At 41.1% G+C, this 14,493-nt stretch overlaps 1 protein-coding gene across 1 annotated transcript; it reads left to right on the top strand.

Annotated features, from left to right (window-relative positions):
- Window positions 1–557: 557 nt before the first annotated feature.
- On the top strand, window positions 558–13,568 carry LOC118322078 (transmembrane protein 125). The gene is made up of 3 exons (XM_035653660.1): window positions 558–788; window positions 5,353–6,861; window positions 10,595–13,568. The coding sequence occupies exon 3, from the start codon at window positions 11,048–11,050 to the stop codon at window positions 11,744–11,746; it is 699 nt and encodes a 232-aa protein (XP_035509553.1). The 5' UTR covers window positions 558–788; window positions 5,353–6,861; window positions 10,595–11,047; the 3' UTR covers window positions 11,747–13,568.
- The last annotated feature ends 925 nt before the right edge of the window (window positions 13,569–14,493 follow it).

The following is a 14,493-nucleotide window of genomic DNA, read 5'->3' as shown; positions in this document are numbered from 1 at the left end:
AGAATATCATGTGATTAAAAGCTCCAGAACAGCTACTATTTGGAGCTTGTGCTGGGATCCTTTTGTCAACTGTTCTTTCCAAGGACAAGAATGATCACCAAGTCCTAAATCACAAATAAAGTTAATGTGCCTGTGAAGGGACAAATAAGAGAAAAACAATGATAGGTCACCCCATGCTGTGACCTTATTGCTATTCAGTGATGACTATATTCATATTATATGACTCAATCAATAATGACTAGGCGTTATTGATGAGCTTTGCACAGATACAAATTGCATTTTTTCCCCCTCCTTAGAGACTGGATGGGTTAAACCACTTCTGCTCTGTATAACAGATGAGCATTCAGCCCATCGACGGATATCATAATCACAGGGTGGCTTTTATCTATTAGAGCTGTCATACCCCGTGTCATGTGCTGCGGTTCCCCACGGGGACCCACGGCGGTGCGGAGGTCGATCCACCGACTCTCTGTCCCCTCCCATCGCCGTCCCCTGCCGCCGTGCGCGGCCACACCTGCATTAAACGGGGAAAGTCCGTCCGGTGGAGAGGCAGAGAGACTGGAGCGCTACAGAGAGCGGACGCAGGAAGCGGAGCACCTTCAGCAGCTCCCATCGCCAGACCCTGGACACTGATCCGAGAGGGTGAAGCCATGAAGACATGAAGGCAATGAGTGGTGGTACTGAGACTTTGGAAACCCTGGACACAGGCAGTGGATTAGGAATGAAGACGAAATAGACCGGCACGATCCAGAATAGAAGAGACCGAGTCTGAGCGGCTGAGCGCACAGGTAAGATGTTTCTGATAAACTAAATAGAGACAGAAAGGAGCTGCCCCGTTACAACTTTTTTCATTTTTATTCAAACAGCTTGTCATTTTGAGGATCTATTTTCTTTATTTTCACTCTAAACTTGTTTGTGAGTGATTTTAGGTTCAAAATTCTAATTGTTTCTCTTATTACCCAATGAAAACAACAATAATAAACAATGTTAAATATAGCGATGATACCAATTATAGCTATTATTACTGAATTACAAATCTAACATTCCTCATGCAGCCTGTGTGTGGTAATCAATAACCTAGTGAGTTTATATCGAACTTATATTGACTTTCTGATGCATTAAAAAAATGAATGTTGGATTTAATTACTTTTTTTCTTCGTTAAACTGTGGCATAATATTTGTTAAATAACTATTAATAAAAACCTACATGTGTTAAATAACCATAGCTGAGTATGTGCTGGTGTCTTCACTTTCCGTTTTTACCTTTTTGTTTTGTTTTATTTATTTATTTATTATCTAATATATTAAGACAGATGACTTAGTTATATATTTCTATTTTCGTGCATATTATTAGTTTTCTTGCTACTTTTTTGGCTAACCCTATCATATTTCTCTTGATCTTAAAAGTCATCTAAAGTTCCCAGATGAAAACCAACCACTATTGTTTGTAAGGCTGGAAGGCTCAACTACAATAAATACTGCCATCTTTTGTTCACCAGCCACTCATTGTGTAATGTTCTTACCTGCATCTAAAGCACACAAGACTGCGTATTCAGAAGCATTAACCTCTTAACACATCTATTGTTATGACTTCTACTTATCTATGAATTATCTTAGTTGTTTTGTCACTTCCCCCCCAGTAACAGCAATGTAATGTTTGTTCTGGACTTTCCAGGAAGAATGAGCTCTCTATTTTGCTTCCATTAAAAACAAGGAAGTAAAACATGTTGACGTTGTATCACAGGCTTACCTTTGCACCAACAGAATGGTGTGTAGGCCTACATAATACACAGTAGATCATCAATACTTAAGGTTACTGTCATACTCTGAGGTCAGTTTTTGCTGCATTGTGGAAAATTCATAAACCACAGAGAGAGGAAGTGTTGTCGATGCTGTATAGCTACTGCGATTGGAACAGATCAATGCACTGACCAGGCATGACCCCCTCTGTTACTTTGCTCATATAGATCTGTTCTATCTAATCTAAAGACCAACGATGAATCATGACAGGGCATCTGAAATAGGTTACATGCTGTCTCTCTCACTAACACCAAATATACTTTAGAGATCTTTTAAGATGAGGTCTAACTCTTAAAAACAAGTCAGGCTGAAAACAACATGTGATAGACCTAATTAGAAAAGAGCCTGAAGTCAACACAGAGCGCTGGATGAAAGAACAGGAGGAAAACAAAGTGAGTCGGTGATTGTGTCTGTGGATGACCGTGCAAAGTGGAGGAGTTATATGACAGCTCTGTATAGGTGAGGTGTGTGTTTGGGGTTGTGTACAGGTCTGTGTGTGTGTGTGTGTGTTTGTGTGTGACATGGATGCCAGACAAAGAGTAGAGCAGAGAGTTGGCCAGAATCTTAAATATCCCCGAGAGGCATTTTGTTTCACAGTCAGCAGATACGCAGAGTCAGGCATGTAGTGTGTCGTCAATAGCAGCTGTACCGACTGCGTCCACCTCTGTCCCTAGCTGGGGCACAAAATGTGTCCACCTCCTATTCAGTCCAACTAATTCAATGTAGAGAAAGATGGTGAAAGATTATATAGACATTTTTGTGTTGAGAAAAGTCATTTTCTTTTTTGCCTAACCATCTCAAAATAATACAATATAATTTTGAGCTGCTCTATGTAAAATTTTTCTATGGCAACGTTAGCAGCTTGATGAACATTAGTAGACCAACATCCTCACACTGACAATAGCCTTAGCCTACTAAGCTGATGTTTAGCAGGAATGATGTTTGCCATGTTCACTATCTTAGTTTAGTTTGTGAGAAAGCTAACATTTGCTAATTAGCACTGAACACAGTACGAGTACAGAAGAGGCTGATGGGAAAGTCATTAGTTTTGCAGGTATTTGGCTGGACCGTTTCTTGGCCATGACCAGTTGCCAGGCAACCAGGAAGTTACAGGTCTAGGCCAAGTAATAATCTGGCACAACCTAAAATAGCGAATTGCTGTTTTTACACCTTGGTTTTTGTACAAATTAAACAAATATGATTCAATGTGTTAATTAATGAGGTTTAGTGGGGCTGGCATCATCTGTTTGTACCACATTTGGCAATCCATTCAATAGTTGATATATTTCACTTAAAACTGCAAATGTCAATCTCATGGTGGCACTAGAGGAAAAAAAAACCCATGTCATTTAATTCTCTAGGGAATATGAAAGTTTGTACAAAATTGAATGGCTAAAAAATACCAAAACAGCTTCTCAACCTAAATCATAAGGAGCTGCTGCAGTATAGAGATGTCACTTCAATCAGCGGGCAGACATCGAGCCATTTATCACAGTCATAATCACTAGACAGCCAATATCAAATTAGAATATGCTGAATATCACCTCTGAACCCACTAGAGGAAAGGAGGAGGGTTAAAAAAACAAAGAAGAAAAAAAAGAAAAGGTAGCCTCTTTTCCATCGTCAGCAGGAGTGAAGCAGAAGGGGACCAGCATGTTAATTGGTGATTTGATTAGCGTTTTAATATTGCAGCTGTGCACGACAGAGGAAAGCAACCGGCTGTCCAGAGGTTTCTCTTTTTAAATCATCAGTGACTCCTCCAATGCATCGCCCGACACAGCTTAGTCATTATGCACGGCATACAGTTAATTTCCAGAAACTTCCAAAAATTGCCCCTGTTTGGTAATGGAGACTATTTGATGGAAACAGTAATATTCAAGCCATTTTGAGTTGGGCCCAGCATGTAAGAGCCATATTTGGTTCCTGCCATAGTAAAAGAGCTGAATGGGGCCCACAGCCTGTGCTAACCTGAACTAGATTGGGCTGGGCTACATTTTGTCTACAGCAGTGTGTACCACCACTGAGAGGTGGAAGCTTTAAAAAGAGGGAAATGCCACATGCCATGTTATATAACAGATGGAAAATTTTTTCTGTACATTTTCATGAATCATATTTTGATTATCTGGGCCTATATTGTGAATGTGTGTTTGTGTTGGGAGTTAACAATACAGGGGAATTTTACTGAGGTTGATGAATAGGTGGCTTTCTGATGGGAATGATGGGTAGTAGATGCAAGAGGAAATTAGGGGGTAATGACACCAAAATCTCTCTGAGAAAACAGTGTAAACACCACAGCATGAAGACAGGTGCAGCACAATGTGTATATGTATGTGCTTGCATGCGTTGTGCCACAGGGGCTTTAAATCAGGCAGCATTACCTGGAGCCAGAGGGGAATCTGTGGCAAAGACAAGTAATCCCCCCCCTCCAACCCATACACACATCTCTTTCTCCGACACCAAAACGCCAGAGCAGACAGCAGACGGGGGAGATAAGAAGTTAGCCAGATAAAGGAGCATTGGTGGTGAGACAGATGAGAAGAGGAGGGAGGTAGAACAAAGTAAGGAAGGTGTGGAAGGCTGGGTAGATAAGCAGGGAAAACAGATGGGGATGAGAGTGTGTGTTTGTATGTGGATAAGGTGTCAGGGGGGCAGGTCTTGGCTGGTCGTGCCGGTTGGGGTGATGCTGTGCCATAAGCTGAGAAATGAGCTCGCTCAGGAAGGGTGGAATTAAACCAGGAGCCAGAGAGTAAGAGGGAGAAATGAAATGGGAGAGGTCTGTTTAACGTCTCCAGAAATATCAGTGACCATTAAGACTGCTAGTGTGCAGCATGCTAACAAACTCACAGTGACAATGCTGATGCAGGTATAATGTCTACTTTGGTAACCATTTTAGTTACAACTGCTAATTAGTACGAAACAGTCCAAGGATGAACAGTCATAGCATCGCCAAAGTGACTATAATGCACTTGGCAATCATCCCATAGACATTCCACTCAAAATCAGAAATGTCAGCCTCATAGTGGCGCTGAAGAAAAAGTCAGAGAATCACCAAAGTTACACCTCTGGGAACCATGAATGTCAGTACAAAATTTCAGGGCAATCAATCCAATAGTTTTATAAAGATTTCACTTTAGACCAGAGTGGAGGCCTGGCCGCCTGACTAACCAGTACTGCCATTTCTGAAGTCATAAAAAGATAAAAAGAAATAACTGGATTGTGTTGAAAATGGCTATGGCTGCAACCTCTTGATTCCAGTTAAGAGGCACATCTGTGCATCTCCTCCCTTCTTAAATTTTAAGTGGCTCTCATTTTGATTGGGCACATAATTAAGACGATACGATAAAAGAAACTAATCATACGTCAGCTTCTAGAGAGGAAGCATCTTTGAGTTTTGAATAAAGTGATGCAGTTGCTGTTGAAGGGATAAGATGTAATTATTTAGCAGAGCTTGCTTATTTAGTGCTCTCCTTTTCTGTCCTGTAAGCCATAGGAGTGAGTTTACAGTACAGTATGTGCAGCTGATAAAAGTGTCTTTCTTTCTTTCTGTCTTAGGTTTTCCCTTGTGATCCCTGACAGAGCGAGGACAGTGAAACTGACTCGACCATTGTCTCTTCACTGTTTCCGGGCAGAGTGAGGCTCTCTGGGTGCCTCTGCGGTCCATTGTGACTGTAGAGAAGAAAGAAAGATCCAGCTTGTCTGCATAAAGACCTATTCAGCATCATTTCTCCTTGCCAGCTACACTTGCAACCCTAAGAACAGCAACGAAGTCTCTGCACTATCCCTAGCCCCAAGCCTATCTTCTAACCCCATTATCCCTATCCCACTCTCTCAGCCCATTCCTTTTCCCCAGCCTCAGCTTCAGCCTCAGCCTTCTGCCCCATTCGGAGTCCCAGATGACAGCTCAGAAACATCCGTTACCCTCCCACTCCACACAAGCCTTCTTTCCTCTCCCTCCAGCCCCCATGGCGCTTGGCACCAATGCCCATCACATAGACAGATGGAGCCAACCCTGACCCCTCTCCTCGCCCGTGGGGACGCCAAGAGAATCAACGCCTGACTAGAGGAGGGGGGTGGTGGGCGGTGTCTGTGAGTGCGTGTGGGGGTGACAGGAAGGAGGGTGGAGGAGAGTATTGCTTTGTCACCACGGCAACACATCGCCTTGTCTCCTGTGGACTTCCCTTCAGCCCAACCCAAGGCCCTCAGATGAAAACGCACACAGCAGGAAATTCAGCAGCAGGACAAGAAGGACCTCTTTTTTCTCCCTAAATTGTGCCTGACATATTTTCCTTGGACTATTTGGCAGATATAGCTTGTTCCATGTTGTGTGTGGAGAGAAGATGCTAACATTGACAAAATTCTAAATATAGGAAACATCATTTGAACAGAAACTGGAAACCACAAGAAGACAGATTCTGAAGAAAAGCCTGCTCTTCAGTCTTAAGTGTTCGCTGAAGTTTTCTGAACACCACAAAAGTTTAATTCTGAGACACTTCCTTTTCCCTCTGGCGTTTGTGATCTAAATGAACGACAGTAAGATAAGATGCAATCGCCTGGCAAAAATGTTGCCATTTTCACTTGCAAATCAATACGTGGGAGGGATTTTTTTACAGTAAGAGAACAACTGTTTTCATCGTGCTTTCTAAACCTGAATAAAGCAGAAGCTTGACCCTGACAGCAAAAAGGAAATACATGTGGGACTTCAGTCAGAACTTCCTTGGGTGTGCATGCATGCCTTTATCTAAGCTGCAACATCCTGCATTACACCTCTGCTAACTGGTCCATCATCTACTTCATGTCGAGGCATTTGTAGTTTCCATCGTCTGACTTAACCTCCCACCTCAGTTGCTGCAATTGTTACAAGAATTCTCTGGCTACTCCACTTTCGCTGGATGTCTTCTAACCTACTCTGCTGACCGGCATTCTGATTAGCATATAATGCCAGACAACCAATTTTAAAAGAACCACGTATCAACAATAAAATGAGACACTAATGGCCGGTGAAATGAATTCAGCGGGCTGACATAACAGAGGGGGGAATACCGGAGTCCCAAAGCTTCCCAGGTAATTGGAGTGCAGTATACTGTTTTTTACTCGAAAGCACAGCTCCTCTGGTGACCTTGCAAGCCGAAAACTTAGAGGAGGCAGATACAGAGAGAGAAAGACAGAGAATGATACTCCATGTCCACGGTTTACGATTATCTTTAGGATTTTCATAATTACCGTCAGTGCATTTGCATAACACAGACTGTTTGGACTGTTAGCGTCTTCAGTCATTTTAGTTCCAACTGCAGGGCTGCGCGTCCAGGGCACACTTATTATTCCTGTCACTTAAAGAAATCCATTTCAGATATAGTATCTGTTTAAAATAAATTTCTGATAATGATCACTGGTGCAGCTTCCTATAGCCTCTGCAAGATACTTCAAACAGTTAAATATGCTGATATAACCATCGGTTTTTGATGGTTAAGTTACTGTCAGATTTAATTGTCAATTCAAAACTCCCAAATTGGGCCAAATGAAGGAATAAAGTGGATAATCAATAATACTGTTTTTCAATTTATTTCTTTTTACAGTTGGATACAGTAGCACATCGTGGATCCATATTTTATGAATATGCAAAGAGCATTGTGGGAGTTGTGTGAAGATTAACAGCTGAGGTGTGAAGATTTATCATTAGACATGTCCAGGAGGTTTTTTTTAGTGCACAGGTGTAGAGGGCTGAAATGTTTCATTCCTGACTAAAGGCTCCTTTAGACTGTGCGACAACAACAATTGTGCTTATTGCATGTTGCACTGGGATAGATGGGTCTAGCAACAATCACATTGTGATGTTCACCAGCCACAGTTCCAAATCAGCCTTCATGACCAGTGATTTTTTCATTTTCATCATGATTGTCGACTCAAAATTGTGTGTAAAGGTGCCTTTAATTCCAGATGACCGGAGAGCTGAGTCATGTGGAGTTGTATAAACAGTTTGTGCCTCTGCACCTGATTTCTTTTCTCTATTACTTAAAAGGAGGCCAGTGGAGAGTGAAGCAGTGAGTCAGTGCTTTTGTAAAGATATTTATGAGGCCAATATGACACAGCTGATATGACAGAGTCTAGAGGTCATATAAGTGATAAAAGAGGAAAGGCAGACACAGTCCAGCGGTTCTGTGTGTGAACCTGTCTATGGGGATCAGAGTGTGAGAAACACAACATGGAGTAAGATATACGCGTCTCGTTAAGGGTTCGATTTCATCTTATGATCTTTGTTGCGTGTCATCGCCTCCAGCTCGATCACCCCTTGCGTCCCTGCTTCACTTTACTGTGAGCTATCTAAAGAAACAGAAAATAATCTTTCATTAACTTGTACTGCATGAAGGAAGATGTTCTTTTCAAAACCTTAATAAGACAAAGGTGGATAGTGGTGGAATATCACATGTTGTTGTCACCTTAACACCTTTTGGAGCCTCAATTTCAGACACAAAAAACATACACACACCTCAATTACTGTGCTATTTCTGTGGCGTTACCTGTCAGTGACACTGAGCTCAAACCAGCTGGGATTAATTAGTGATTAAACAAACACACATGCCCACACACATAAAAATACACCATAATCTCTGCCTTTCTGTGTGAAATACACAATCACATCACCAGTGAATAAACACACATGTCAACACGCACACACCTTTCACTTTTTACTACTCATTTACAACTGTTCATTCTTGCAAAACACACACACACACACACACACACACAATCATCCATCAGATACAGGATGTGAACGGCTTCCAGAACAGCATGTTGCCAATAAACACCCCTCCTTCTCTGCTGTAATTACCTCACTCTTCATTTCACACCTTGTGTATGCACCTCATATCTCCCCATGTCACGGCGTTACTGCTCTGCCTCAGCATAAGGCGATACCTGTCCACACTAATAGGAAATGTGATCTTGCATTTAGTTTATAGTCTTTTCTAAACAGGCGGAAGAATTTGGATAGAAATTTGTTTCTGTCACTGCATATAAACTGGTTTCTAGAGGTGCCACATAACAAGGTTTAAAAAAACAAGATTTTCAAGTCTGAATGTAAGATCATGTTTTGCTTGTTCAGATTGACATTTTTATTTTTTATTTTGCAAAGTAGTGTTTGTGTTAACGGAATCCACGGCCGGTCAGGACAAGCTGTAACTCCTGTCAGCTTGTGTTGGGCCGCGTGGGCTTGTGCCGCGCACTGCTGACTTTGATAGAAATAAAGCCGCTGACAGGTTTTAAAAGACAAGCTGTCGACAGCCACAACCTTGAGGAAGTTTGTTTGTGTGTGTATGCATGTGTGTTTGTGCTGTATATGTTTACATGTTTGTGGTATGGGGGTGTGATGAGGTTAGACACAACAGTAGAGAAATTAAATGTGCTGAGGTAAGGCAAAGACTGAAGGAGGAGAGGATAGGGAATAGAACAAAATATATGTGAAAAGAATGAAATTGGCAGGTATAATGAGCCTTTAACAGATGTGTGGAAAAACACAAACAATAAAACACTACAGTACAGTATGGACATTGCACACATTTGGGAGAAAAGAAGATTAAATTAAAGTACAGGAGGTTCAAATTAGAGGATTCATTGAGCGAGCTAGAGTGGGTGTGTGTGTTTGGGAAGACGAGAGAAAGAAAATTTACATTTGTACATTAGCTGTTTGATTGTGGAGGGGGGGCATTGTTTATTCTATCAGCAGCTGATGCTTGTTTTATCCAGCCACCTCAGTAGTGGCAACTCATTAGCATAGTGATAATGAGAGATAGAAAAGGTTTCCAGTGTCAGCACACCAAGTTTTTTGCACAGTCAAAACAGCAAATTTGGATGTTCAGAGAAACTGTGTGTATGCGTGTGTGCGCATCTGTAATTTGATTGATTTTGTTCTGCCACGTACTGCAAACATACACAAACTTAGAATATTAAAGAGTAACTTGACACCAAGCTGAATAGTACTGTTTCACTGACCATTGTTAGATGTCTCACCATTCCCAGCATCACTGTTGGTTTCAGTCAGAAGAATGTTCTATTGCACCTGTTTGTTTGCGCCTGTAACCACACATTACCAAGGTGTGCCGAACAATCCCTCTGGGTGCACTTCCACATCACTACAGCAAGTTCAACCATTGGAAGTTAGCACAAACAAGATTTTACGTTGGCGTGCAGTTACTCTTTAACTAGGTTTTACACAGGTCAGATTTTTCAAGGTGTGCAAAACAAGCAATCATTAAACCTGCACTTCAGAGAGCCTTTAATGGTCAGAATAGAGGGGTTAAAGTCCAAATTTTAGTGCTTGTTAAACCAAGCTCTGTCTAACTTATCTGAGCCCAGCCAGGGGTTTCCAAATTGTTTCATGTCGAGGACCCAATTTAGAGGCCAATTTGAGAGGATTTTGTCTTAAGGAATCCCCTCTGAGATTTTATTTTTATTTTTAGGTTTGAAGATAATAAAGTCTTCATAGTCAATTTATGACCTGGAACCTCTTTAAATTACAACCAATGAATTCTGTGATTTATGGAACAGACTATATGTACTGGTCAGTCATACAGTTAATGTCAGTCATGCACTATAAAAGATCAACAATTTTTTGTCCAACAGTGATATGAATTTGCTACATTTGTGTGGGCATAGCTCTCATGAATTAGAGAGGTTACACAGCTACCAGTGGCAGAGAGGGCACCCATCAGCAAATGAACACCACTTTATATATATATATGACAAATAGAATCCGACACTGTACAAACCCTGTTACATCTACATCTGTCTTCTCTTCCAGGTGACTGCCACGCTGCAAAACCAGACTGGAAATTCTGTGGAATTTTGGATTCTTTGCTTGGATGTTGAAGCTGTAAGGGGGATTTTGATCCATCTCTGTTATATAGTGTGAGCTATAATCATGCACACAGGACCAAGAGACCTAAACGGATGTTGTTAAACCTTTGCATACAAGCCAGAGTGGATAAAGCTACAATACACTGACCTCAATCAACTGTTTTAGTACTTTTGCTGCATTACATTCATTTTACTCGGTGTGTATACATTTTTAACTCAAGCCACCTTTGAGATTTTTTCGGGATAAAATACAGAGCAACCCTGTAAAACTTGTTGGTCCTGACACACTTGCGGTAAAAGTTGGTGAATAAAGTAAGGACTGAAAGGATTATCACGTGGATTCTGTCTTCTCTGTGGTGGTGGCTACCTTATTCAGCAGACTGGGAGTGGCATTAGGATGCCTGAACTGGACAACTTTGCCCCCTTGAGGGGTCCCAGGGGCCCTGAAATTGGTCTAAATGGTGCAGCAGACCCACTTCGGATTCAGCACAGCATCCTGGAGGAGCAGGTGGAGCTGTGGTGGTTCAGAGATCCTGGGAAGTCTCTGCTCTGCTACTGCGTGTCTGTACTTCTAATCCTGGGGTGCGGGCTGGGCGGCGTGGGCCTTCTATCCACTACCACCAGTGTCTCAAGCGAATGGCGGCTGGGGGCAGGCACGGCCCTCTGTCTGCTAGCCCTGGGGGTCCTACTGAAACAGCTGCTCAGTTCGGCTGTGCAAGACATGAACTGCATTCGTAGCCGACAGCGGATCGACGTACTAAAAAGTGGTGGTTTATCGGACCTCCTTGTCGTTTTGATTACCGGGCTGTCGTTGTTGATTTGTGGGGGGGTTCTACTACGTCTGGCCCTGGCTAACCACATGCCGAAGCCTGGTCAAGCTCTTAATGACATGTACATCTCTGGTGTGGTTTTGCTTGCTGGAGGGGGGGCTGCAGTTGTGGGCGTTGGGATATACTCTGTTGTGGTTGTCCTGCTTGAAAGGACAAGGCACGGACGAAGGTTGGTGGACCGGGTTTTGAATATCTTCACTGTTTCTGGACACATGGACCGTCACGCTCGCAGAGAGACTACCTCCAGTATGGCTAATCTCATATGAGTTGTAACCATACCAAGACTGTGTATTTTGGCCCCTTGGTCCTTATGTCAGAACATTTAGCCTCAACTAAATTAGAGCAGGATTTATACCCAAATATTACAAGAAATCTGATTAAAACAAAATTCATCCCATACATGCTTCAGCTTTGCCACTAGCTGATGTAACTGTCTATGAGGCTAAATTAGTTGAATTTTCAATATCTGCTTGGTGAGGATTTTGGCAATTAGCAATCAAATCTCAGTCACAGAGTAAGGTGTGAAATGATTGAAGAGTAACACACTGAAGAAGAATTGCTACATGGCTATGCTCACAATGCAGCTGAAAATGTCCCAGTTAAGATTGTTTTCCTCAACATCATTATCATTCCTCACAAAGCAGAAAGGGAGAAATAACTGTTGAGGAAAAAAACTCAGTGAAATTAAATCCATTTACATCAACATTGCCAGTCATAGAATGTCAATGCACTTGCAAAAGTTTGAATTAATTCAGATGCTGTAGCATATAATTTTATATGTAAGTGGTATTTGAAAGCTTAAATCAGCATTTTATTCTTTAATCTTACTCCATACACACAGGACAAATATAAAAACATTGGAGCCTGTGGCAGTTGGATAGAGGCAGTGTTAGTATGCAGCTAACAGTTATGAAAGTTGAAAAGAATGAAAATGAAAATGAAAAGCACACATCTGAGTTAGAACACATCTGAAACTAAAGGGAGAAGTGTTGGTTCACAAACAGAAGTGACATTCTTTGGTGTCATTGGATAAGTGCATCTGCCTGGAACTAAACACAAAGGCCTGTAGTGTCTGCAATGAAATGGGTCATTTGATTTATATAAAGTTCTTTCCACAAATTATATTTGAACAAGAAGTGGTAAAAGGATTAATCCTACACAGATGAAGTGACAAACCTTAGGTGACACAAGGTAATTGTTAAAGGGGTCATCTACAATTGGACTGCTCAATTATTGTAAGATATTATGGATAAGAGCACCAGCCAAAAGGCTAAAATGTAAATGAAAGATACAGAATGAGTGGTAGATGGGACAACATACATATGTATATTAAAAAAAAATCTTTTAAAGATTTTTTATTTTAAAAGTTTTTTTTATGATTTATGCACAATATATGACAATATTCAGCTGACAAATTTGAGGGATTCTTTGACTGTGGCTCAAACTGAGGTTGATCAGTGGGTCAGAGGTCCAGTAAACTCCGACTTTGGAATGACTCCCTGTGATCTAATTTCTTTTCTTAGTTTAATAATAGTTTAACATAATGTTGTAGGACTGTGGTGTTATGACAGACTTTGTCAAAACTTCACTGTAACACTTGTCTGTATGTACACATGATACAAGACAACATGATTGTTGAATTATATCACAGCACTTTAGAATGTAATAATTTGTGTTTTTTGTGCATCAACACAGTATTGTCTTGCTGTTAATCTCGCAGCGCCTTGTTTTCCTTAAACCTGCTTTAATCTATATTTTTGATATTAACACTGAATCAAATTACTGTGTAATGCAAATGGTCATTGTTTGTGCTGAAGTCATCACCAATCTTTTCAACTCTGCTGAGTTTCTCTAGCCTCTTAGCTCATTGTTTTTATATGTTTTACTTTCATTGTTGTCATCAAACCTTGTTGGCATACATTTTCAGCTATAGCTCTGATAAACCCCAGTGTACACCATTCACCCGCCACCAACGAGCAAACAAAGGTACAAAGTGGTTGATAAATCCTAGCATCCTGCTAGCTAATGATCCAAATATTTTCCTCAGGAGTTGGTGGGTGCCAAATCAGAGCTGAAGAGACTGCTACTGACAGAAATCGAACTCTATTCATGCAAATGTGTCTGCTGAATATAAAAAGCAATGGTCCAAGGCTTATGCCAAGCCATGCCATCTAACAATAGTTTGCTTCCCAGAGCAGTGGATGGACACGCCATTGTCAACTCTTATTTCAAAAAGAGTTCAACAAGTGGTAAATATACAGGGCTGCACTGGGTACATGCAAGCAGTGGACAGTTTTAAATTAAATAAAGCAAACACATGTAAATGTATTTCTCAAGGCATTTAACTATTTCTTTGAAGTTGTGGCATTTTCAAAAGGCGAAGAGTATTTGAGCCAAACCAGAATTTATCCAATAGCTAGTGAGCTGACCAGCTACAGTAGGGCTCCAGGTTTTCAAACACTTAATGGCTCTCTTTATTTTCAGTTTGGTGTGATTCATGATGTCCATTAACTGTGGCCAGTAAGCTGACACAACTTTATTGAGAAAGCAGGTCACAGAGTCCAGTCCTTTTTGTGATGTTTGAGATTGTCTTTGGAGCATGCTGGGACAGGTTTGGAGGGACTTAAAATAAGATGACATAACTTAATGGTCTTAATGAACCTTTTGCAATCGTTGTTTGCTAACAAATTTGCCATCTTGATCGCCCACTGGCCAAGAATTGATTAGTGCAGCATTAGCACAAGTGCAAAATGAAGGATAGTTCTTACCAATTGTGGGAAAATGTGACATTCAAGGAGCTCAGATTCTTTTACAAGATGGTTTCAGGGAAATCTGAGACTGGGGCCAAATTTACAAGTCAGAGGTTGAATCAGCAGCACAATTCCTTCGACTCCAAGTTATATTGGTATACTTTTTAGTGAGAGTAACTTTAATTTAGCATGTAAAAAGTGACAGAAAGAAGGGTGCACATTATTTGATTTTTATCATTCTGATTAATTTATGAATCATATGA

Source organism: Morone saxatilis, unplaced genomic scaffold, assembly GCF_004916995.1.
Source record: "Morone saxatilis isolate NCDOM2014 unplaced genomic scaffold, NCSU_SB_2.0 Contig12, whole genome shotgun sequence".
NCBI lineage: Eukaryota > Metazoa > Chordata > Actinopteri > Moronidae > Morone > Morone saxatilis.
Note: the sequence above shows the minus strand (reverse complement) of the source record. Positions and strands in the feature narration are given on the sequence as shown.